Here is a 25,476-nt window from a genome sequence, read left to right on the forward strand (position 1 = left end):
CCAGGGCCGGGCGGGGCCAGCTGGGGGGCAAAGGGAGGGAGCCCTCTGGTCTGCCAACCGTCACGTGGCGCCCCGCCCGGCCCGTGTCCTCCCTGAGTCCCCAGCTCTGGAAACCCCTGGGAGTTGGAGCTGCGCCCCCCTCCCCACCCCCCGTCCCCCCCACCCCCGCTCAGAGCCAGTGCCTCCCACTCCACCTGTCTGTGGCTTCAGGTGGGCGCCTAGCCACCCCGGAGCTCGCTGCGAAGCCTCTCCCGAGAGAGCCTGGAGCGGCACCTGCCCTCCTCCGCCCTCCTCCGCCCCCCTCCCTCGGGCTCCCGGGGGCCCGGAGGCCACCACGCCCGGCCCTCCGCCGAGACGGGCACCGAGCCGTCATGGGGGCCTTCTTCTGGCAGAGGCTCCTTGGAGCTTGGAGCCCCCTCGGCCAGGCGGGCAGGACGGGGTCCTCAGAGGCCCCACCGGGGCCCTGCAGTAGCCCTGCCCGGCCGGCAGGGGAGGGTGGCCGTCCACTGGGGGGGGGCCCGTGAGGTCAGCGGACGGGAGGGCCCGCCTCCTCAGGGCACCGGGCCCGGGGCTCCGCGGGACGGCTCGCAGCGGGCACCGCCGGCCACCCGGACCCGCGGCAGGTAACGCGGCCCGGCTCCCCGCGGGCCCGGCTGAGGCTGGGCGTGGGGGAGGGGCTGGGAGTGAGCGTGGGCGCGTGCGTGTGCGTGTACAGGGGGACTGGACACCCTGGCGGAGGTGGGCGGCTGGAGGCGGCCCGGGCCAGTTGGAAGGGAGGCTGGCTTCCGCCCCAGAGGAGCCCGGGCCCCCCGCGTACTGGGGGAGGGGCCCGGGGAGCCGGCCGTCTTGTGGGGGCACCGGCAGGATGGCAGGGCTGTGCTCTCGCCCGGCACCCCCGGCCCCGGTGGACGCCGAGCCTCGCCCGGTGCCCTGGGCTGACCCGCCGCCGCCGCCGCCAGGCCCCGGAGCGGAGCCGCTGACGGGGCACTTGAGACCCGGCCACTGTGACGCGGCCGCCCAGCGCCCGGGGGGGGGGGGCTCCTGGCCTCGCAGACGGGCGGTGGGGGGCGTCCGCCCGCGCCCCGCCCTCACACGGCAGTCCCCCCCCCCCCGGCGGGGCGGGGCGGTGGGGCACGCCCCCGCGGGGGGAAGGCGCGGGTTCGAGGCGTGGGGCCGGCCGGCCCTCCTGCCGGGCGGCCTTCCACCCCTCCATCTACCCACCTGTGCATCTACCCATCTGCCGATCCAGCCACCCATCCGACCCACTTGTCCCTCTGTCCATCCATCCCCTCATCCTCCCATTCACTGACCCATCTGCCCATCGTCTGTCCACCCATTTTCCCCCCCACTCACCCACCCATCTACTCAGCCAGCCGGCCATTTACCGATCTGTCCTTCCATCTATACGACCGCAAAGCCTGGCCCGAGCACCCCTGGGGCAGGGGTTGGGTGCCCAGTTGCCTCTCCTCCTGACTGGGCACACAGGGAGGCAAAGACCGGAGCACAGGGTGAAGCTTGTATTGGACCAAAGAGGAGGATGCACAAGCATTCTGGACAGAAAAAGCAGGGGTACCCACGCCTTTGAGCTTGAGGTGCAGCACCGACAAGTCACAGAACAGACGGCCTGAATCTGTGACCGTGTCCCAAGAGAGGACACAGCGGAGCCGGTGAGGGCACAGTCCAGGAGCTCCGGTACACAAAATGGGGGGCGTGGGGGGTCTGAAAGCGGGGGCAGGGAGAGGCAGAGTTCTGAGCATCCGTCGTGGGTACAGGTGCCCCTCGGACCACTTGGGGCGCCCAACCCCTCTCGGAAGGCCTCCGTCTCGAGCCGTCCCTGGGGCTGCTGGCCCGTCGAGCAAGGGGCTTCTTCAGCCGACCGTCGGGTTTCTTTCTTCTCCTCGATGCAGGAGCGGGGTGGGGAGGCGATCGGGGGCTGCACGGTTCAGGAGTCCCAGGACACGGCCGGGCAGGGGAGCGTGGGGGCCTCGGCCCGGCACCTGCAGAGGTGCCGGCACAGGGGGGCTGAGGAGGGTGCTGCCCAGCCTGACCCTCGGTCCTCCCCGCCGCCCTGCCCACCGTCCAGAGCCGTCTCCGCCGCAGCCCCCGGCCGCGAGGCCCCCTCCCCGAGTGACTCCCGGCCCCCGGGCCTGGCTCTGCTCGGGACCCGCTGGTGGGGGGGGGCTGCTGCCCACCCCCCACCGGTCCCCCGGGGCCAGCCCGCTGTGGAGCCCCGGCCCATGCCTCCCGCCCCCGCCGCACAGCACCAGGCCTCCTTCCTGCCCCAGCCAGGCAGCCCCCAGCTCCGCCCAGACGCCATTTGTCAACGTCCTTGCACACACGGGGCGCCCAGAGACGAAGGCAGGAGGCCTAGCCAGGGCCGGCCGGGCCTGGCGCCCAGACACGAAGGCAGATGGCCCGGCCAGGACCACCCGGGCCCGGAGGTCTGGCGGGGGGGGGATATCCGATTCAGCCGAGCTCAGCGAAAATCGCTCCCCCCTTCCCGGCCGTCCACCGCGGCCCGGGCTCCCCGGAGCCGCTCCGCCGGCCCTCGGGGACGCGTCGTGGCCGGGCCGGCTGCGGCCCGCGCCCCTCACGTGTCGGGGGGGCCGCCCCTTCTCCCCGCCCGCCGCTGCCGGGCGCGGGCGTGTCTCGGCGGTCGCCGGGGTCCCGGGGGTGGCCGGCTTCCGGCCGGGCCGGGAAGGAGGACGCGTCCTCCATTAGGCGCCTGGCTGAGGGCCCGTGGGCCTCTGTGAGGATCGACTCACCCGGGGAAGGTTCCGGGGCCAGGGCGGCCCCTCTCCCCCGACCGGAGGACCTCGGGGCCCCCACCGCGCGGAGGGGGCACCGGCCGGCCTGACGGCCCTGTCCCCCTTCCTGCAGCGCCAGGATGCTCACCCCGGGCCCCCCGCCGCCCCTGCTCCCCAAGCCGGGGAAGGACAACCTGCGGCTGCAGAAGCTTCTGAGGAGAGCCGCCCGGAGCAAGACGGCGGGGGCCGCGCCCGGCGCCTTCCGGGCCTCCCTGTCCCCCGTGAGCGAGGCCAGCCAGGACCCGGAGAGCAGCCCCCCACGGGCCGCGGGGGGCCCCCCGCCCCGCGCCCCGCCCCCGCCCCCGTCCCCCACCCCGAGTCCTCCGCCCGGCAGAGGCCGCCGTCCGCCCGCGTCCAGGCCCCGTCCAGGCCCGCGGCCTCGGCGTCGGGCCCCGCGCGGGGCCCCGGGGGCCGTGCCCCCCCCGGCGGCGCCCCGGCAGCCGCGGGCACCCACGTCACGCAGGTGCACATCCGGCTGGCCTCGCCCCCGCGGGCCGGGACCCCTGGGCCGCCCACGGCCGCCCGTCCTCTCGGCACCCAGCCTCGGGTCCCGGTGGCCCACATCCGCCCCCTGCCCGCCGGGGCTGAGGCGGGCCGGCCGGGGGGGGCCGCCGGTGGCGAGGCCCGCGCCCCGCGTCCCGGCCCCCGCGCCCCGGGAGGCCGGCGCCAGGGTGGTCGTGCCGATCGCCCCCACCTACCGCTCCCCGGGGCCCTCCCCTCTCAGCCCGGCCCCCGGGAGCCCCGAGACCGCGTGCCCGGAGGAGCCGACCCGGGCCGGCCCCCCCGGAGCCCCGCTCCCGCCCCGGCCCTCGGGCCCCGCCCCGGGCCCCGCCCCCCGAGTCGCCCCCGAGCCCCCGCTGGGCGGCTGGGCGCGCCTCAAGAAGCGGCTGACGGAGGAGGCCGAGCAGCCCCCCTTCCCAGAGCCGCGGGGGAGCCCCGAGCCCCCCCCGCCCGCGCCCCGGGCCCCGGCCGGCCCGCGCCCGCCCGCCTCCCGGGCCTCCGGGCTGTGGGACGCCGCGCTGTACCGGGTGTGGGTGGCCGAGTCGCGGGGCCCCACGGCGCGGCCCGCGGGCGGCCCCGGCCGCCTGCCCTTCCTCTGCCGGCCCCGCTTCGACGCCCGGAAGCTGCGGGAGGCCGCCCGCCCCCCGCCCGCCCCCCACGACGCCCCGGAGCCGAGCCCCCACCCCAAGAACTTCAACCGGACGGCGGCCGGCTGGAGGCTGCCCTGAGGAGCGCGCGCCGGGCGGGGGGCCGGGCCGGGGGGCCCCCCTCGCTGCCGTCACTCCGTGCGGCGTGGACAGGGCGGCCAGGCTGAAGACGCCCCGCGATCGCCCGGTGCTCACGGCCACCTGCTCCCAGGACAGGACCGCGGGGCGCCGGGACCCGACGGGAGGAAGGAGGGCACAGGCCTGCTGGCCGCTCAGGGCGTGCCGGGGGTGAGGACGGAGCCGGGATGGGGGCTGCGAATAAACACACATCCACCCGCACGGGCCGTCTCTGTCTCCACCGCGGCGCAGAGGGCCAGGCCCGGTCCTCCCGGTCGGGAGTCCTCCTCCGCCTCCCCCACCGCCCGCCCGCCCGCCGGCGCAGAGGGCCAGGCCCGGTCCTCCCGGTCGGGAGTCCTCCTCCGCCTCCCCCACCGCCCGCCCGCCCGCCGGCGCAGAGGGCCAGGCCCGGTCCTCCCGGTCGGGAGTCCTCCTCCGCCTCCCCCACCGCCCGCCCGCCGGCCGCGCCGGGAGAGCCTCCGGGAGTCGGGGCCGGCGGGAGAGGAGGGGCTCAGGGCTGCCCCGCTCCGGGAAGGCCTTGCCGGGCCTGGGCCGCGGCCTGCGTGTCCCGCCCCACGCCAGCCCCGCACGCCGTCCCGGGGTGGGAATGCGCGGCGCGGCGCGCTGGTCACCCCGACTCACCCCGGCGGGCGGGCGGGCGGGCGGCCCACACGGCCTAGGGCGCCGAGTCCTCGTCCACAAACACCTTCTCGTACTTGCCGTGTCCCGCGGCCACAAACCTGTACCTCCGCCCGGCCGGCGTGCTCTGTGCGGAACGGGGTGCGGGCAGGCTGTGGAGGGCAGCCCTCCCCCCCCCCCCACCAGGGGCAGCCCCTCCTGCCCTGCCCCGGCCCCTCCTGCCCTGCCCCGGCCCGTCCTGCCCTGCCCCGGCCCCTCCTGCCCTGCCCCGGCCCCTCCTGCCCTGCCCCGGCCCCGGCCCGTCCTGCCCTGCCCCGGCCCCTCCTGCCCTGCCCCGGCCCGTCCTGCCCTGCCCCGGCCCCTCCTGCCCTGCCCCGGCCCCTCCTGCCCTGCCCCGGCCCCGGGCACGGACGTCTACCTTGATGGTGGAGGAGGTCTTGCCGCCTCCGCTCCCCTCCCAGAGGCTTCTCTTGCTCATGTCTCCAGCCACAATGTCCTTCAGCAGAGCAGGGGCGAGGCGGGGGCTGCAGGCCTGGCCCTCCCTCCTACCTGACCCTCCCCAGCCGCCTCTCGCCCGACAGGGAGGCTCCCAAGGGGGGGGGGAGGGGGCACTGCGCCTCTGTCCCCTGAGGGTGCAGCCTCCCCTCGGCCCTCCCCCACAACCCCCTCCCCTCAGCCCTCCCCACTGTGCCCTCCCCCACGGCCCTCCCCCACGGCCCCCTCCCCTCGGCCCTCCCCACTCGGCCCTCCCCACTCGGCCCTCCCCCACGGCCCCCTCCCCTTCGGCCCTCCCCCTCGGCCCCCTCCCCTCAGCCCTCCCCCACGGCCCCCCTCGGCCCTCTGTCCACCCCTGCTTCCCGTCGGTGGCCGATGGCCTGCCAGGGAGCCCCACCTTGCAGGGGGGCGTCTTGGGAGCAGGAGGCGTGTGCCCCTCTCCCGTCTCCCACAGGCTCCTGGCGCTGGCCACGGCCGTGCCGGGCAGGTCTATGGAGGTCTGGCGGGACGGCCTCAGGGCCCGGCCCGCAGCCTGCGGAGGACACGCAGCCCCGAGGGTCACGGGCCGCTCTCGTGGGGGACGTGGCAGTGTCCCCCCAAGCCCCTCTGGACCCCGCGTTTCCCCCTCGGGGGCCTTCGCCCGTGGCGGAGCCGGGGCCTGGCTGGCTAGAGGGGCACGGGGGGCCGAGGAGGGCGTGGCCCGGGGGCGAGCGGGGGGACGGCCCTGCGCGGACGGGCGTAGGGACGCTAGCTAAGGACGGGAGTCGAGGTCAGATCGGCGGGGGGCCGCGTGGGTAGAGGGGCTCCGGGGGGGTGGGCGGGGGGGGGATGGCGGTGCCGGCTGGTGGGGTGGGAGGACCAAGGCCGGCGGTGATGAGCCGGTGCCGTCTGGGTGGTGACCGGCGCGGGGAGGGGGCGGCGTGGGGGGGGGGGCCGGGCGCACCTCGGCCGCCTGGGCGTACCGCTGCAGGCGCGCGTCAATGGCGGAGACCGGCGGGGCGGGCGGGGACCTCTTCACGCGGTCGCTGGAGGGTGCGGGAAAGGCGGAGTCCCCGTCAGACCCCATCGCCCCCTCGGGGGGCCCCGAGCTCCCCCCTCCGGCGGTCTCCCCTCGGCCCTCGGCGAAGGCCGGGGGGCACGCAGACCCACCTCTTCTCGACGGAGCGGTTCGGGGACTCCGTCCGGTCGGCCAGCTGCGGGCGGAGGGCGGGTCTCGGGCAGCGGAACGAGGCCCACGCCCCAGGCCCTGGAGGTCCACGCCGGCCGCCCAGCCACCCGTGTCCCGGTCACCACGCCCGGGAGGGCAGGGCAGGGAGGCCGCGCCCGGGAGAGGGGCGGCCCGGGGCTTCACCTACTTTGATGGAGGGGCTCGTGGGAGGTGAGCCGGGCTCTGTGGTCCCCCCCCGGAGCAGAGGGCTGGGGGTCCCGCACCCTCCACCTGCCCAGTGCTGGAGAGAAGAGAGCCGCAGGGCTGGGGTGAGCCGGCCGCACACCCTGACCGCGGGCAGCCCCTCTGCCCCCTCGTCCACTTGCTCATAGGGCCACCAGGCTCGGGGCCCCCCAACCACGGGGTCTGGAGGGACAGGGCCGGGGCCACCGGCTCTTCCAGGCCGGTTGGAGAGGCCCATAGAGTGGTGCAGGAAGAAAATGGACCCCATTGGGGGTTGGGGGGTGCCACCCTCCCCCGCTGGCCCCAGGACCCCCCCCGGCCACCTCCACTGTGGGGATTGGGGGTGCCACCCTCCCCCGCTGGCCCCAGGACCCCCCCCGGCCACCTCCACTGTGGGGATTGGGGGTGCCACCCTCCCCGCTGGCCCCAGGACCCCCCCCCCGGCCACCTCCACTGGGTCTGGCCCCTCCTGGCTCAGGTGCAGGTCCTCCGGGTGGACGTGGGGTCGGGACGGCCCGTGGCTGCCCGTGCGTTCCCAGGCGTGCTGGCCGGGCCTAGGGGTGGAGGAGGAGGAGGCCCAGCCAGCTGAAGGCCACGCGGCGGCCTGTTCCCGTCGGGGCCTCCGTTTCCTGGTCTGCGAGCTGGGAGGGGGCGAGGGCGTCTGCGCCCCTGCGTCCGTGGGGAAGGAGACCCAGCCGCCCTGGAGCCGGCCCTACCGCACCGCCGCGGGCGCCGAGCCTAGACCTCCCTGCAGCCCCTCCACGGGCAAGGCCGGCTTCCAGGGGCCGCCCCGGGCCTCGCTGCCCGGCTCCGTGGGTGGGCGAGTGGATCAGAGGGGCAGGCCGGTGGGGGGAGGGGGGGCAGGGTGGCGGAGGGCAGGGTCTGCACCGGTGACAGGGGGGCGCGGGAGCGGGAAGGGCAGGGGGCCCAGCCGGCCGCGGGCGGGGCTGTGTGCTGGGGAACGGGCCTGGAGGACTAGGCGGTGGATTCTTTCAGTTTCCATGATTTCAGGCCCCTGGGTGAACGTGCCAGCCGAGACCCGGACCCACCGCCGGCCCCACGGGGGGGTCATCGAGGGCCACCTCACTGTCTAGCGCTCTTCCTTCCCGTCCCGTCCGGCCTCCCTCCCTCCCGTCTCCCCCCACCGTAGCCTTTGGGCTTGGGGGGGGGGGGCTGGCTAGGAAAGGGGCGCAGAGATCTTGATGACGTGATTGCGGCACTGGTGGGGAGCTGGGGGGGGGGGGGAGCGGGAGCTGTGCCCGGCCGCCCGGCCTCGGGGTGCTGACCGCGCTTGCCCGGCCTCCGCCGGCGCCCCCTCTGGGCTCTTGCTCCGCGGGGGCTCTGCGCCGCCATCCACGGTCCCCTCGGCGCCCCGGCGTGGCTGCCACGGTGCCGGCTTTTGGGACCAGTCGCCAAAACCTTCGTCCTCGTCCACTTCGGGGCCCTCCGAGGACTTTGGGCTGAAAGGATGGGGGCGGAGGGGGAGTCAGGGAGGGCCCCCCGGGCTGCAGCCACGTCCTCCACCTCGCCTCCCCGGCGCTCCGACTACGGGAGACCCCGGGTACCCCGAGGGGCTCCCCGTGGCCAGGCCTGTCCATCGCCCAGGACTTGCAGAGGCAGAGCCGAGCCCCCCCCTCCGGCTCGACCCCCGCTCCCCCCACGGGGAGGGCTGTGCTTCTGCATGCGGTTTGAGGGTCCCATAAGAACAGGGCTGTCCCCCCTTCCGTCGAGGGCCCCCCGCGGCCAGGCTGCGTCCCCTCTTCCGCCGAGGACTCCCCAGGGGCAGGGCCGCCCTTCCCCCACCCGCCCGAGTGCTCTAAGACGGTGCTCTGTCTCCCCCTTCAGTCCAGGCTCCCCAAGAGCGCCGCGGGGTCTCCTTCAGTCTGGGGTTTCTCAAACACGGGGCCCGGGCCTCCCTGCCGCTGCGGGGGCTCCCCAAAGATGGGGCCGTGCTCCTCTCGTGTGGGGCTCCCCAGAGACAGGGCTGTGTCCCCCCCCTTCCGGTTGAGGTAATGCACTGTCAGAGCTATGTCTCTCTCGTCAGCCCGGAGCTCTTCAAAGGAGAGGCTGGGCCCCTCTTTATTTGGGGGTCCCCAAGAACACAGCTGAGCCTCTCTCTCTCTCTCTAGTGTGGGGCTCCCCAAAGACAGAGCCACGTGCCCCCCCAATCCGCGGTTTCCTGGGGCTGCCGGGGCCCCGGACACCTCCTTTCCTCCCAGCTCTGTTGGAGAAGCGGGGCACGCGGCTGGCGGGCAGGGGCCGGGGTCCCTGAAGGTCTGGGGGCGCCGAGGGCTGGCGGAGAGGTCATGACCCCTCCGGCACCCCACCCCGCCCGAAGCCGCTGACTCGGGGAAAACGGCAGCGAGCCGGGCCGGGAGGAAGGGGCGCGTTATTGGAAAAACAGCCCAGCCCAGCCGGGAGGCCTCGGGGACCCGGGGAGGAAGCGCCGGGCCGGGCGGCCAACTTGGACGCGGGCTGCGTGAGTCACGGGCGGGGGGCTCGGGGCCCCGGGGGGCTCTGGGGCCGGGGCCCAGCAGCCGGGGTCAACGCCGGTCCAGGCGAGGCCGGGGGCCAGGCCTGAGTCAGAGCCCCCCGGGGGCCGGCGGGGAGGGGGGGGCGGCCTCGGCTCCCCCCGCGGGGTCACCCGAGGCCGCCGGCCCCCCGGCCCCGCACGCCGCGCCCCGCGTCCGGGCCGGCCTCCCCCGCCGACGCGCGTCCCGGGACCCCCGTGTACGACGGGTGTCGCGACGCCTCGGTCGTGCCCCGGCTGGACTCGAACTCGGGGCCGGCGCCGGGCTCGGCTTGCGGGTTCTTCGCTGGCCCGCGGGCAGCTCGCGGGCGTCCGGCTTCCTCTAGAGGAGCCGCGGCCGACGCACCCACGGGAGGGCGCGGGCCGTGTGGGCATCTGGCACCCGCGTGCCCGCAGGTGCGTGGGGTGGGGTGGGGGGCGGGAGCCAGAGACGCCCCGTCCCCCCTCCCCCCTCCCCGGACGAGCTCCGCGCGGGAGCCCCGAGGGTCAGAGACGAGGTGACACCGCCGTGTCGCACCCCCCGGCCCCAGCGACCCCCGGGGTCCCCCCCCCCCCCCCCGCCCCGCAGCCCACCGCCCCGGGTCTAGGGCGGCGTCCAGAGCCGGGCCTCCGCACCGGGGTGTCCGCTGGGTGACCCCACCCCCCGCTCCCCGCCGGGCCTCCGTCCCCGGCCAGGCGGCCCCGCCAGCGCATGATCTAATCTCTCCAGGTCTCCCCAAGCCTGTCAGACGAAAGCCAGGCCTCTCCGCAGGCTCCGGCCCGCGGCGCCCCCTCCCCGCCCGCGGCGCCCCCGCCCCCGAGAGCCCCTTAATTCCCCACACCTGGCTCCCATCACCGCAGAGGGGGGGCCGCCTCCCGCTCCAAGGCCCCGCGGCGGGGCTGCCAGGCCCGGCACTACCTGGGGCCCCAGCCCCCCCCCCCCCGGCGACCGCGGGAGGAAGGCGCCCCCTGCCTGCCGCTGCTGGGACGGCTCCCCACTCCCGAGACCGTCCCCCCCCCCCCGCCGGGCCTCATCCAGTCCCTGCTGGTGGGGGTGCGCACCACCGTGCTCACACGAGTGTGTCAGCCAGAGCCTCAGTTCCTCCTTGGGGTCCCTCATGGATCCCCACGGGGGGTGCCCCTCAGAGCCCCCACCAAGCACCCGCGGCCCCATCCGCACGAAGCCCAGGGGAGGCCCCGCCGCGCCCGTGCCCTCCACGGCCCACACCCGCACACACGCGCGTGCCCGCGCCCTGCTCCCACACCCGCACTCGACAGACGCTCACACCCATGCTCACACACGTTCTCAAGCACACGCGCGGGGGCCCTTGCACACGTGCGCCCACATACATGCCACACATCCACACGTGCTCCTCCACACACGCCATGTCCACACTCATCCACACGTGCTCACACTCATCCACACACGCCCACACTCATCCACACACATGCCCACATGTGCTCACACTCATCCACACACATGCCCACACGTGCTCACGCTCATCCACACACATGCCCACACGTGCTCACGCTCATCCACACACATGCGCCCACACGTGCTCACGCTCATCCACACACATGCCCACACGTGCTCACGCTCATCCACACACATGCCCACACGTGCTCACGCTCATCCACACACATGCGCCCACACGTGCTCACGCTCATCCACACACATGCCCACACGTGCTCACGCTCATCCACACACGCTCACACACATCCACACACGCTCACACACATGCCCACACTCATCCACACACATCCACACGTGCTCACACTAATCCACACACATCTACACACGCCCACACTCACCCACACACATGCCCACACTCATCCACACACGCTCACACACATGCCCACACATCCACACGTGCTCACACTCATCCACACACACACGCCCACACTCACCCACGCACACGCATGCTCACACTCATCCACACTCATCCACACACACATGCCCACACTCATCCACACTCATCCACACACACTCACACACACGCCCACACTCACCCACGCACACGCGTGCTCACACTCATCCGCACACACAGACGTCCTCAGGCTCACACTCATGTGCAGGCCCTCACGGACACGTGTCCGCACATGTGTACAGGGGACACACTTGGGCACGTGCAGCTAGGACTCGGGAAGAGGGGCTCGCAGGACGGCCAGTCCCGGCCCCCCGGCTCCCTCTGGGATCCCCCTGCCTCTATTGACTGTTTTCCTCCGCGTCACCTTGACAACGTGCCGGGGGCTTGGCAGGAGGCCACGGGGTGTGTTCCGGGAACCTCGGCTCTGAGAAGCTGCCCCTCACGTCACCCCACTTTGCTCCCCTGGAAAAGGGCTCAGAGGCCGTGGAGGTACAGGGCAGGGGGTCTCTTGGAGCCCCCGGCCGCCCCTGTGCGGGGAGAAAGCCCCGCCCGCCCCGTTCCCGCCCCGCAGCCGGGGACGGGAGGCCCCCCCCCCCGCCCCGGGCCCCTTCCCGCCTCCTCCCCGCCCGCCCGCCCGCCCGCCCGCCCGCCCGCGGCCCTCGGATGTGAGTCATGCGGCCCCCTCCCCATGACCTCACCCCCCTCCACAGCTGGGCTCCGTGCTGGGAACCGGGGTGGGGTGGGAGCCTCTGGCCTGGGAAAGGCGCCCCGGCCGGCAGCAGGCCCCTTGGCAGGCTGCGCGCTGTCGGGCCGCCGCGGGGCCCGGCCGGCCAGCTGCACGGGATTTGCCGTCCTGAACGCTGCAATCAGCCATTTCCTGCGTCGGCCCCGGCGCCGAGGCCCGGGGCTCAGCCCGGGGGGCCGGGGAGGGGGCCGCCCCCCCACGCGATCCCGGGCTCCGGAGCCCGGTCCCAGCCAGGTGTGCCGGGGTGCCTGCACCCCAGTCAGCACCCCCATTCTGAGCAAGGACCCCCAAACCAGGATGTCCTCAAGGTCACTGGCCACACACCAGCTGGGCGCCGCTCTTCTTCCTGCGGGGGCCCCCCACCCCCACCCCGCCCCGCTGCCTGACCCCACGAGAGCCCCGCGCGGCCCTCCCGTGCCCGGGCCCGCAGCTGCCCGCCCCCCTCCCCCAGGGACGGGCAGTTCCTGAAGGGCCTCAGTCCCATCCCGATGCTGCCCCCTGCAGGCGGCCCCTCCCCCAGAGCCTGGAGGGAGGGGCAGGGAGCCCACAGGAGGGAGGGAGCCCCAAAGTGCGGAGCCCATCGCGGAGCTGGGGGCCGGGAGCCTGGGGCCCCAGGACCGCGAGGAGGGAGGGGCGGGTGGCCGGGGGCAGTCTGGTGCCGCGGCCGAGCTCTCCTGCCCCTGGGGGCGCAGGCCCACGCCCACACCCACCATGGGGGCGCCATTCTCGGTGCTCCTCCCCCCGTGGTCCGCCACTCAGCCTGGGAAAGGCAGCCGGGCGGGGCGGGCAGGAGGGCACCTGGGTTCTGCAAGAGGGCAGAGGAGCCCCCTCTCCACACACACGCACGCACGCACACGCACGCACGCACACACACACCTGGCTCTGGGCCGGGCTGCCCTCCCTGGCCCGCCTGGCTGGGCCTCTGTCCTTCTAGGGGTGGACAGGTTGAGGTGACCCCTTTCCCTGCTGTCGCAAGCCAGTGAGCGAGGGCTGGCCCCCCTGCCGCCCAGGGAGAAGTCGCGGATGGGCAGGGGCGACCCGGCACGTGGCCTGAAGGATGAGCGGGGGCCGGGGGCCCAACAGAGGGGCGGAGCGGAGACCTCAGAGAGCCCGGAGAACCACGGGGGAGCCCGCTGCCCCTCCCGGGGCGGAGACAGCCGGACTCGCAGCCGATGAGGAGGCCCAGTCGTACTGGGGAGACTGGCAGGGAGGACCGGGAGGAGGGACGGAGGACCAGCGGGGAGGACCAGCGGGGAGGATCGGGAGGAGGGATGGAGGACCAGCGGGGAGGACCAGGAGGAGGGACGGAGGACCAGCGGGGAGGACCGGGAGGAGGGACGGAGGACCAGCGGGGAGGACCGGGAGGAGGGATGGAGGATGAGCGGGGAGGACCAGGAGGAGGGACGGAGGACCAGCGGGGAGGACCAGCGGGGAGGACCGGGAGGAGGGACGGAGGACCAGTGGGGAGGACCAGCGGGGAGGACCAGGAGGAGGGACGGAGGACCAGCGGGGAGGACCAGGAGGAGGGACAGAGGACCAGCAGGGAGGACCAGGAGGAAGGACGAGGACCAGTGGGGAGGACCAGCGGGGAGGACCAGGAGGAGGGACGGAGGACCAGCGGGGAGGACCAGGAGGAAGGACGAGGACCAGTGGGGAGGACCAGCGGGGAGGTTCAGGAGGAGGGACGGAGGACCAGCGGGGAGGACCAGGAGTGGGGACTGGAAGGAGTCCGCCAGGCTGTCTACACTAGGACTGCCCATCCTGTGTGAGACAGGACGTAGGGCCTGAGCCCCGCTTGGGCAGCGCGGAGCGTGGAGGTGGCAGGGGGGTCCTCACCGGGCACTTGTTTTTTGCCGGTCCTGGGGCTTGAACTCAGGGTCTGAGCACGGTCCCTGGCTTCTTTCTGCTAGCACCTCTAGGCTACCGCTGTGCCACTTGAGCCACGGCGCCACCTCTGGCTTGTTGTGTGTATGTGGTGCTGAGGAATCGAACCCAGGGCCTCCCTCTAGCACCAGGCCGCGCTCCCAGGCCGCACTGGGCGCTTCTGCAGGTCCCCCAGACCTCGGACGGCAGCCTGGGAGGAGCCTCAGGGCAGCGGAGGTGACGGGGGGCCGGGCTGGAAGGCCCGGGGACACCCCTCTCCCGTCTCGTCTCCCTGGAGCCAGGGCGCCCCTCCCCAGGGTGCTGCCCAACGCCTGCTGCTCTCCCTGCGAGCTGCGCCCAGGTCCCGGCGGGCTCCGACAGCGCGGGCCCCGCCCGCCTCCCCCGCCCCGCGCACTGGCCGCCCCTCCGGGCCTCCGTGTCCCCTCTCGTCAGCACCCGGCCTGCAGAGTCTCCGTCCGCCCCGCCCCGCGCACCAGGGCGCCGCGGGTTCGAGTGACGCTCACGGCGCCCCGAGCCCGAAGCCGCGGGCTGCGCTGCTCTCCTTGGGGTGACCTGGGGTCTTGGGGGGGCCGGGATGACGCTTAGTGCCGGGCTGGCACCGCCCCTGGAGGCAGCGGCGTGGGAGGGCGCCCCTCCCCCCGGGAGCATCAGAGAACGGGGCCCCGCTCCGCTGGCGGTGACCCCAGGCCCAGCCTCTGGCTTCCGCCCCGTAGCCTCACCCTCCTGGCCTCTGTCCCCCGGCACCCCGGGAGCGCCGCAGGCGGGGCCCGGCCTGGCGTCCCGGGACCCCTGCGCCCTGCCCTTGAGAGCCTGCGGACCTGCAATCGCGGGGTACGGGGGGGCCCCGCGGAGGCCCTAGCCCAGGTCGCATCCAGAAGGAGGCTGTGGGCTGGGCTCCGGCCTGCCTCACTCCGGGAGGAGGCGCTCTGCCCCTCTGGATCCTTCCACGGAAGGCCTGCGGGGTGGGGCGCGAGGCGGGGGCCAGGCAGCCCCTCTCTGAAGACAGAAGCGCGATTGTCGGGGCGTCCCCGTCCCCCCCGTCCCCCCTGCCCCCTCCCCGGGCAGCCTTCGCTTCCCGCGCCTGCTTCCTCCCACCATGGCCTTGGCTCAGGCGACCTTAGCTGCTTCTACCCGACCCCCAGAGCCGGGGCCTTGGGGGGCCCCCGCCCCACGCTCTTCCCCGCTGGCTTCTGAGGGGCTCCAGCCCCCCCCCCCGGGTCACCAGCGCCCCCCGACCAGCCTCGATCCCCGCTCAGCCCTCGGCCACCTGAGTGCTGTCTGGGCTGCCCGTCCAGGCCCCCCCCCCCCGCCCGGCAGGGACTCCCCGAGGTCTCGGCCCTGAGTGGCGGAGCCCCGGGGCTCCCTGGACGTTGCTCCTGGGGAGTCCCTGGCTGGGAAGAGTGAGTCTGGCCCCGGGGTCTCACCCCCCCCCCCGACGTCCCCGGCTTTCTTGGCTGAGCGCCCTGCTCCCCTCCCCGGGGACGGCCCGGGCCCCCCCCCCGTTCCCGAGCCCCGTGGTGCCGGTGCAGGCCTGGGACGGAGCCCCTAACTCTCTCCTCCCGCAGCCCCGTCCCCGCGCCCCGCAGTCCTCCCGGCGCCGCCTTCCCCCAGGTGCCAGGGGCTCCATCCTGGGTGACCGCGGCCAGCGCTCCCCAGACCCACGCCGCGCCCCGGCCTGCCGGCCCAGGGCCCCCCACTTGCTGAGGCAGGCATGGGGGGCCTGGCCCCGGGAAGGCGGGAGGCCCCCAAACACCGAGGGCAGGCGGCAGGACTCACAGGGACGGGGGGGGGCACGGCGTGGGGTGCAGGAGCCGGGCGGGGCCCCCCGCGGGGCCCTCGCTTCCCTTTCCTCCAGAGGCGCAGCTCTCCCGCCCTGCACGCCCCGAGCCACGGAGCACGGGGGCGCCCCCGCCCCCCCACCCCTCTGGGGGGTTCTCGGATGGGCTCCGCTCTCTGCATTCTCCGCCCCACCCGGCCGGTGCCAAAGCTGCCCCGTCTCCCCCCTGGGCGTGGTGCCTGGGACCCACCGGAGCCCCACCCCACCCCCTCCCTCTGGGGGAGGCGGTGGCAACGCCCTGGGGACCACACCGCCTTTGGGGGGACCCTGGCCTGCCCACCGCGCCACCCAGCCAGCGGAGCAGACCCCACGTCCACCCGCACGCCCTCAGAAGGGCACCCGTGGGCCGGTGTGCACCCCGGCCGTGGGGTGCCCGGTCCCCCCCCCAACATCCCCAGCAGGAGGGCGCACGGCTGGGCCCTGCAGAGCCTGGAGCCGCAAGACGTGGCGAGAGCAGACACAGCGATGGCCGCCCCTGCTGTCTCTGCGCCGCGGCCGGGGCCGGGGCGGGGGGGGGGCTCCACTGCGCCCCACGGTGCTCTGTGGGGGGAGTCGGCGGCTCAGAGCGGCAGGCGGCCCCGGCAGACTCGCTGCGTGGGAGACGCCAGGCCCTGGCGCGCCCCCCGACGGGAGGGCGGCTGGCGGCGACTCCATCCGCCACCCGGCACCCAGACCCACCCCACCCCGAGGGCCTCGCGCCCCACAGAGCCCACAGAGCCTCGCGAAGCCTCCCGCCGCTCAGACGCCCCCCGGGGTAGGAGCCGCGGGGGGAAGCCAGGCCGTCGCCCCACCTGTCCTGCCGCGTCCTTGTACCTCCGTGCTCCCCGTCTGCCCACCGGAGAGCAGGAGCCGCGGGGGACCCTGCGCCCCGGGGGGGGGGGCTTCCCTCATCCCCCACCCTGAGCCCTGAACCGCTGCACTTGCAACACGACCAGGAGTCAGAGCACAGCCAGGTCTCCCGCTGGCGGACCACGGGCCCACGCGAAGGCTGGGGGCCAGGCCCCCCCCGGAGGCCAACACGTCCCTGCCCTCCCCACCGCCCTCCCCACTGCCCTCCACGGGACGCCCCTGCCCTCCCCACTGCCCTCCACACACCCCTGCCCTCCCCACCCGCCCTCCCCCCCACCCTCTACGGGACACCCCTGCCCTCCCCACCGCCCTCCCCCACCCTCTATGGGACACCCCTGCCCCCCCACCAACCTCCACAGGACACCCCTGCCCCCACCAACCTCCACAGGACACCCCTGCCCTCCCCACCGCCCTCCACAGGACGCCCCTGCCCTCCCCACTGCCCTCCACAGGATACCCCTGCCCTCCCCACTGCCCTCCACACACCCCTGCCCTCCCCACCCGCCCTCTCCCCCACCCTCTATGGGACACCCCTGCCCCCCCCACCCTCCACAGGACACCCCTGCCCTCCCCACCGCCCTCCACAGGATACCCCTGCCCTCCCCACTGCCCTCCACACACCCCTGCCCTCCCCACCATGCCCTGGCCCTCACCTCCCACGCTGAGGCTTTCTCAGCCGCTCACCCCCACTTCTCTTCCCGGGGGACCCTCACAGCTCCAGAGACCACACCCCAAACCTCCCCCCCAGGGCCAGACCGGGCCCTTGCCTCAAAACCTGCCCTGCCCAATGCGGGCAGCACCTGCATGCACGGCCCCCTCCTCACCCCCTCCTGCCCCCCTCCTATCCCCCTCCTGCCCCCTCCTCACCCCCTCCTGCCCCCTCCTGCCCCCCAGGACAGCAGCCCACAAGCAGGATCTGTGGGTGGGGCCTGAACCGGAACCCCCTCGGCTTGGACCCCTCCCCCGGCCAGGGGCCACCGGGTGTTTCTGACCCCCCGCTCCCCCTCCCCCCTCCGTGTTTGCACCCACCTGCTGTGTGGTTCCGAGGGCTCAGCCCCTGCCCCGTTCTCTGCTGGGCTGCCCCCTGACCCCCCCGGGGCCCTCCCCGTCCGGCCTCCCCCCGCACCCTGGCGCCCCATCCTGCCGGCTGCCCGGCCTGCCCCGCTCCGGTTCGCGGGCTGGGCTGGAGCCGGAACCTCGGTGCTCGGGGCTCTGGCCCTGTGCCCTGCCCCGGGGCTGGGCCGCTCGGTCCCTGTGCCCCGCGACTGGCTGGGTCAGACGCTGGGGCCGGCGGGCTCCGGCTGACAGACCCCCCCCCCCGCCCGCCGGGGTGCTGCTGTCCCCACGCCCAGCCCTGCCCGGGGGGGGGGCGCCCCACCCTGGGGATCCCGGCCCGGATGGGCCGCTGGCCACTCCCCTTGGACACTGCGGTTTGGAGTCTGCCTCCCCTCCCCGGGGCCAGCCCGGCCGACGACCGGCCCGTCTCCCCCGCCCATCACTCCCGGCCAGGTGCCCGGGACGGGGCCCTCACGGCCCCCCGGAGGGCCACCGCGCAGCGACGGCGTTACCGGTGTGCCCAACACCCACCGGACGGAGGCCCCGACACCGCCGCGGGGGCCCCAGCCAGGGCGACCTCGGCCCGGCCTCCGAGCTCCGTGCCAGCCCCGGGCAGAGCCGGCCCAGGCCTGCAGGGCTGGGGACCCCGGGGCGAGGAGGGGCGCCCCGGCCACCCCGGGGCCTGGCCTGCGGTGGCTCGCGGCGGGGCTGGGTCCACGGGGGGGGGGGGGCGGGAAGGCCAGAGGCAGGAAGGGACGCCGCCACCTCCCTCGAGGGCGGCTGAGAGCGTAGGGTTCCGGGGTGCGCCGCCCCAGGGGGGGCCCTGCCAGCCTTCAGGAGGGCCTGAGCCAGCCGAGGCGGGCGCAGAGGCCGGGGGAGCCCTGGGGGCCTCGGGCCACGCTCCCGGCTCTCACCCAGAGTGAGGCTCGGGCGGGGGGGGGGGCACGGTGCTCTCCGGGCCCCCGGGGTCCCTGTCCACAGCTTAAGAGGGAGCCCACGCGCACCCTGACCGCGGCCCGTGCCCGCTGCCCGTCCAGACGTCCTCCCGGGAGCCACGCTGCCTCAGGCCCGGGGCGGGCGAAGGGCGCGGGGAGCCGGGGAGCACATGGACACGTGCGCGCGTGTTTTTGTGCACGTGTGCACGTGCAGGTGCATGGACGGGTATATTTCCAGGTGTGCACGTGCTTGAGCGTGTGTGCCTGCGTGGAGGTGTGTGAGTGTGTGCAGTGCGCATGTTCTGTGCACACGCGTGTGTGTCTCCCGTCTCCCTCCCGGTCCTCGCGGCCCCGTGCGGGCCGGAGCCCGCCCGCCCGTCCGTCCGTCCGTCCGCGTCGGTCCTCCACGCCGCGCCCCTCTGCGGAGCCCCCCCCCCCCCCCGCGGCCGGTCCCCACGCCGGGCCGGGAGGGCGGGGACCCCAGGGCCTCCCTCCAGCTCAGGCCCCGCGTTTGCGCTCCGGGTTCCGGAGCTCGGGATCTGCAAGGCGGAGGGCGGCTGGGGTCCCGGGACCCAGCGAGGCAGCGGGGAGAGGGCGCAGGAGACGCCCCGGTCCTGGAGACGCCCCGAAGGCTGGGCAGAGGCCGGGCTCGCTGCTGACGCGTGCGCGTGGGGGGCAGTGCCGGGCACCGGGCCGCGGTCGGCGGGCAGCAGCGGGCTTGCGGCCCTGGCGGGGGGCACCCACCTCCTCGGCGCCGCCAGACCCCCGGCGGGGGTCCCCCTCACACGCCAGCTCAGCCAGGCCGGCCCGGCCTGCCTCCCCCTCCCCCTCCCCCAGGACGCGGCCGGGGCGGCGGAGGCTCACCCTGGGCCCTGGGGTGGCTCCTCTGCCCCCCCCCCCCACTCTCCACTTCCATCCTCCCCCTCCCTGCCTCTCTCCCCCTCCCCTCCACCCCCCATCTCTGGTCCTCTCTCCAGTGTCCCTGGCCTCCCCTCCTCTGACGGCCTTGTGAGGAGCACCTGTCCGTCCGTCCGTCTGTCTGTGTCGGCCCCTCTGTCCCGGCCCCCTCCCCCTCTCCTTCCTGGGGACACGCTCCCGCTGCTTCCCTTTCGTCCCCAGCCCCTTCTCCGCCCCCCCACGACCCCCCCTCCTCCTGCGGAGCCCAGGGAACATGGCAGCGAAGCCCTCCCAGCCCGGCTGCCCGGTGTGGCCACCCCGTCCCTCCCTCCCTCCCTCCCTCCCTCTGCCCCCCTCAGGCTACCTCAGCAGCAGCTATGACCCCCTCCCGACCCCCTTACCCACTGCCCTCCCTCCCGGGTGCCTGGCCACTGGGCTCCCATCCTCCCGCCCGCCCCTGCGGCCCAGACCTGTCTCCCTCCAGGACGTTGGCCTTCCCCCCTCCCCTTCACCCCTCCATCACCCTCCTTCCCTCTGGGGTCTCCCTCCCTCCCCCCCTCGGGCCTCCATCGCTCCCCTTGTCCCGCCTCCAGGAGGAGGCTGGGCACCCCGAGATCCCCGCTGGAAAGGCCTCTGCCCCCCCCCCCCAGGCGCTAACACCCCGCAGACCCAGGAGGCCTGCAGAGGCGAAGCCTGCGCACACAGACGTCTCCCTGCGTGACCGAGGCCGCGGCCCGCACTGACCGTGGGCACCAGGTCAGGGGGGGCCCTCACCAGCTGCCCCCCGCCCCCGCCCCGGCTGGCCAAGGCCCAGGACCAGCAGCCCAGCCCATTGTTTCTCTGGTTGGGCTTAGTCACAGTGGCACGCCCGCGTGGACGGGAGGAAGGGAGGGAGGGAGGGAGGGAGGGAGGGAGGGAGGCCCTCACCACAGCCACGGAGGGGGTGCCACTGCACCCACGTGCCACAGGAGAAACCAAGGCTCAGCCGGCTGCACCGCGTCCCAGGTGATAGAGCCAGCCACCCACGGGGCCAGGACCACAGCCGGCTGCACCGCGTCCCAGGTGATAGAGCCAGCCACCCACGGGGCCAGGACCACAGCCAGCTGCACCGCGTCCCAGGTGATAGAGCCAGCCACCCACGGGGCCAGGACCACAGCCGGCTGCACCGCGTCCCAGGTGATAGAGCCAGAGAACCCCCCCCCCCCAGGGCCGCTGCCACACCAGCAGCACTGTATCCTAGGTGTGAGAGCCAGAGCCACCTCTGGGAGCCCTGCGTCCCAGGTGATAGAGCCAGAGACCCGCAGGGCCGGGACCACAGATGGGCCTGCTGGCCGCACGGCCCTGGCACGGTCCTGGCCCCTCTCCGTGTGTGCAGCCAGCCAGGCCCCTGCTGCCCCCGCCCAGGGGGAGGCCCGTGCGCCCCCCGGCCTTCCGGGTCACCGCGGGACGCGCTGAAGGGACCGGAAGCGAGGCTGTCAGGCCGAGGCGCGGGGTGCACCTAAGAGAGTCCCCACGGCGGAGGTGGGAACCACAGTCAGGGAAACTCCACGCAGGTCCACAGCTCAGACCGGAGTCTGCACCCCAACTTCCCTTTTAGGGCTGGCGGAGCCCAGAGCCAGCCCTCCTGGGGTGCTCGCGGCATTTCCGGCCCCCGTCCTCGCGGCCATCTCCTGGCCTCTGGCTCCTGGAACAGCCACGGCTCACCCGACGTGGAGCGCTGGGCTCAATGAAGGAAGAGTGTCCCCCGGGGGGAAGGCTGCCTTGAGATGCAGGAGCCCCCCCTGCCCCATCACCCAGCCTGGACCACTGCCAGAAATGTTGACAGGCCGGAGCAGGGTGAGGGACAAGACTCGAGGCTTTCCAACGCGATGCTACCTAGTAGGTACAGCAGGAGTATTTGATGCCAGCTTTGCTATTATTCTTTATCCATCTTCCCATCTATCTAGCCATCTTTTTATCTATTTATTGATACGTCTATCCAACCATCTATACACTTGTTCATTCATCCTTTCATATTCCCATCCATCCATCTATCCACCTACCCATCAATCTACCCATTCATCCTCCCATCTATCCGTCTACTATCTATCCACCCACCCACCTAGTCATCCTCCATTAATCATCTGCTCATCCATTCACCCAGCCAGCCAGCCAGCCATCTATCCATGCAGCCATCTATTCTTCCCTTATCCATCATCCACATGCACATCCGCCCCTCTATACATCTACCCACCCATTCATCCATCCATCCATCCGCCCATCCACCCATCCACTCTTCCATTCACTCATCCATCCATCCACCCATCCACCTATCCACCCATCCACTCTTCCATTCACTCATCCATCCATCCACCTATCCACCCATCCATCCATCCACTCATGCATCCACACACCCATCCATCTGTTTTCTACACATCTATTCATCCATCCATCTATGCCTCTTTTCTTCCCTCATCCATCTCTCTTCTCCTGATTATACATTTTTGTGTGTACATTTTTTCTTTTTTTTAATTAAATCTTATTGACAAGGTGATGTACAGAGGGGGTACAGTTACATAATAAGGGCCCGAGTACATTTCTTGTCGTATTTGTTATACCCCCCTCATTGTTCTTTCCCTTCCCTAGTTCAGGTAAGCATATATATATATATATATATATATATATATATATATATATATATATATACAATATCCAGTGTACCAAAATCATATACAGTGACCACGTGGGGTAGGCCACAGAAAATTCACCTAGTACAGTGAATGTAACGACAACAATAAAGTCCTCCTGTGTCCTTGTCCTGGAGTCCATTTTGCTTAGCCTCATCTTATATAGTCATATGTGCTTGCCTTTTTTCCATCCATCCGTTCTTCAACATATCTCTTAGTCCAGTGTTCTATGTAAACACAGTGCATTCTCCCCATCACTTCAAGCGACCGCCGACACATGAACGTCCGCATCCTCCCCTTCCTCTTTCCATCTCTCCACTGAGCACGTAGACTCTCACCAACTCACAGCTTGGCCTGTCTGCCCCTCTGCCCAGTCCTCCTTCCATTTATCTAAACGTCTGAATCCCGATGAAACACTTGGAACACGCGCTTGTCAGGCCAGCCATCAGTTTGGAATATTATAACCACTCATTACATGCTCATTACTACTCTCTATATGTTCAACCACTTGATCTTTGGGTCTATTTGCCTAACTAGGGTCACTTACTTGGTACAAACTTTTATCTCCAAATATCTTTTCTGTCGTCATTTTCATTCACTTGCTCAAACGTTCTACGGTTTATCCATATCATGCGTATGTCCGCTTCTGAGCCTGCAGTTTGCCCATCCTCAGGTCTCCCCGTCTCCCAGCTAGCCGGCCACCTGTCCAGCTGTGCCCACATTCTAGGCACACAGCCGCCCAGTCCGTTCACGCTTCAAGCAGCTACTGGGAACAGTCGGCTCTCCTTGATTACCCTTTCTCACCTACCCGTTTTCTCCTCCAACTAGGCCCTCCCCGTTTATTGATTAACATATTGATCTACCCATCCTCATAGTTAGAGCCACACGTTTGTATTGGTTTCCAAGTGCTCTGTGCGGTGGGGGGGTGGGGGTGGGGGAGGGGAGGGATGCGTGCTTATTTGGGGGCTCGAACTCCGGGCCTTGTGCTCTTGCTTAACTTTTTCACTCAAGGCTAGTGCTCTACCCATTGAGCCACAGCTCCACTTAGGGCTTTGTTTTTTTTTTTTCTTTTGGGTGGTTAGCTGGAGATCAGAGTCTCGCCACGTTTCCTGCCCCCGCTGCTTGGAGCCACCAGGCTCAACCGCGGCCTCCTGAGGGGCCGAGGGGCGCGGGGCCCGTTGCCGAGGTCGGCTCGCCGTTGCCTGGAATGAGTTTAGAACTCACCCCGCTCTGATGGACGACAGGGCCAAGTGGGACCCCCTGCCTACCTACCTGGCGTTAGAAGAAAAAGGAAAGGAAAGAGCGAAGGGGAGAGAGGGCCTGCCCGGGTCCTGTGGGGCTGCAGGTCTAGGATGTGAACCACTGGTTGACGTTGAGGTCCTGGGTGCATCCTGACCCCCCCACCCCCCCCCCACTGTAAACCCTTCCCCCAGCCGCCTAGGACTCCAGCTTGCTAAGCCCCTTGTCGTAGGAGGGCGAGTCCGTGGTCGCGGTGCACGCTGGACAGTTCACTGTGGCGCCTCCGGCAAAGCCACTCCCAGCCCTGTGGCCACGCCACGTTCTGTCCCCAAAGGACGGGCGTCCGCCCGGCAGCTGGGCCTCTGGGGAGGGAGCGAGCGCCTCCCACAGGACCGGCTGCAGCCAGAGGCCAAGAGGCCTGGGGGGGGGGACCGGGAGGGGGAAGAGGGGCCCAGGGGTTCCCGCGTGTCCCCAGACCCACCTGCAGGGGCCCTGGCGTCCTGTTCGACGTGGCATAGGAAGTCTGTGCCCAGGCTGGGTTGATCTTGCTCAGCCCTGGCCCTTCTGGGGACCCCCCCCCCCACCCAGGCATCGGGGACTTCTCCCTGGGGGCTTCCCAGACCACGCACCTCCCCCAGGGGTCGGGGACTTCTCCCTGGGGGCTTCCCAGGCCCCCCCCACCTGCCCCAGGGGTCGGGGACTTCTCCCTGGGCGGGACAGTACCCCGTTCCTCAAGCTGCTCTGGAAAGGGGAGCCCCGCCCGGGGGTCCGGGTGTTGTTCTGAAATGTGAGATCCCTTGCTCCCGCGGTGCCCCTCACAGTGCTCCGAGGGAGATCGGGGGGGGGGGGGTCATTCCTCCTGGGGCCCAAGGAGCCTCCAGTCCCTTGTCAGCAAGTTTCTGACGGACGGGCACAGGTGGCCCCCCCCCCGCACCCTGAGGATCCGCCGCCTGCCAGGGCCGCCCCCCCCAGGGGCATCGGGGACAGCTGGGCAGGGGCGGCCGAGGGGGGCCGGGGGGACGCGGCCGCGGCGTGCCCTTCTATGGGCATGAGGTGGCAGGGGCTCGGCGTCCCGGGCCGGGTGACGCGCGAGGACACTCAGGGCAGGGCCGGGCCCAGCTGTCGTCCGCACGCCCTCTCCCCGCACCCGGCACCGGGCGGGGCGGCCCCCGAGCCCTCCTCGGCCTCCCGGGCCTCCTGCCCCCCCCCCCGGGAGCCCCTCTAAGGGCTGGGTGGCCCCGATGTCTCCAGACCCCGCCGGTGCCAGCCCGGGCTCAGGTCGCCCCAGCGCTCTGTGCCCTCGTCCCCCCGCGGGGGGCCTCTGACCCCGCGCCCTGCGGCCTCCCGCCCCAGGTCTCCTCCTTTCCGCCCGGGCGTCCCGGCTGCGGGCCCCACGTCCAGCCTCGAGCCTCGCCGGGGGCGCCCCGTCTCCCTCTCGCCCCCCCCAAATCCCCGCCCTACGTGTCCCTGTTCTTCCGAGGCCTAGCCCGGCCCCGGTGCCCGCCTGGGGCTGAGTCCCGGGGACCAGGGCACTGGGGGGGGTGGGGGTACAGGGGCTGCGCCTCCACAGGACAGGCTCCAGCCCCTCCCAGCCCTGAGTGCGAGTCCCACAGGCTCATGGGAGACGGGGCCTCGCTCCACCACGGCGGGCGGAGGGGACGCGGCTCCCCGGCTCCCCGGCTCCCCGGCTCCCCGGCTCCCCGCGCGGCCGAGGCAGAGGCGGACGGGCGGGAGGGACGGGCCGCGGCGGGCAGAGGGTCCCGTCCAGGGCCCCCACGGGCGCGGCCCCCCCTCCCGGGCCCCTCAGCTCGGGGTGCGGCGGGGATGCTCACCCCGCGCCGTCTTCCGCCAGCAGCTCCGGCTCCTCCGAGCCCCCCGCCGCGGCCTCCGCCATGGGCCTGGTGTTCGGTGGGTGGTGTTGGGTGGCCGGGCGCGGCTGGGCGCCGTGCGGTGTGTGTGTGTGTGTGTGTGTGTGTGTGTGTGTGTGTGTGCCCGGTGTGGCCGGCCTGCCCGCCCTGGGCGCTCCCCCCCTTGCCCCCCCCGCCCCCCGCCCCGCAGGGTCTCACTTCCCCTCCTAGTCTCAGGTTGGGGTTGGGGGCCTATCAGGGCCCGGGGTCCGTGCTGTGTTTTAATCTGTGGCTGCAAGAAAAGAGAAGGGGGGGATGGGAGCCACCCAAACCCCAACCACCGGCCAGGAAGTGTTGAGCAAGCTGCAAGCAAGCGGAGGTGACAGCAGAGGGGAGCAGGGCGGGGCGGGGGGGGGCAGGAAGCCCCTCCAGCCCCCGGGAGGCGAGGGGTCCACGGGGCGGCCTCCCCAGCTTGCTATGGTGCGCGGAGGATTCTCACCCAGGGCCGGGAGGGGCTGACACTGTGGGGGGGGGCGGTCCGCCCCCGT

General features: G+C 72.5%; 2 protein-coding genes across 2 annotated transcripts; one reads left to right on the top strand and one right to left on the bottom strand.

The window, feature by feature from the left end:
• The first annotated feature begins 213 nt into the window (after positions 1–213).
• Positions 214–4,294, top strand: Prr33 (proline rich 33). Its single transcript, XM_048360213.1, is given in 4 exon segments — positions 214–623; positions 2,881–3,133; positions 3,136–3,407; positions 3,409–4,294. Coding segments are annotated over 3 exon segments (1,146 nt in total). The 5' UTR covers positions 214–623; positions 2,881–2,887; the 3' UTR covers positions 4,037–4,294.
• A 452-nt stretch (positions 4,295–4,746) lies between these two features.
• Lsp1 (lymphocyte specific protein 1) lies at positions 4,747–24,986 on the bottom strand. The gene is made up of 9 exons (XM_048360074.1): positions 24,914–24,986; positions 7,883–8,056; positions 7,045–7,150; positions 6,562–6,654; positions 6,356–6,399; positions 6,150–6,231; positions 5,604–5,738; positions 5,130–5,207; positions 4,747–4,838 (listed from the first exon to the last, which is right to left on the bottom strand). Exons 1-9 carry the CDS (start codon positions 24,973–24,975, stop codon positions 4,749–4,751), a joined length of 864 nt encoding a protein of 287 aa, XP_048216031.1. The 5' UTR covers positions 24,976–24,986; the 3' UTR covers positions 4,747–4,748.
• Positions 24,987–25,476: the final 490 nt, after the last annotated feature.

The sequence above is a fragment of the Perognathus longimembris genome, chromosome 13 (assembly GCF_023159225.1).
Source record: "Perognathus longimembris pacificus isolate PPM17 chromosome 13, ASM2315922v1, whole genome shotgun sequence".
Lineage (NCBI taxonomy): Eukaryota > Metazoa > Chordata > Mammalia > Rodentia > Heteromyidae > Perognathus > Perognathus longimembris.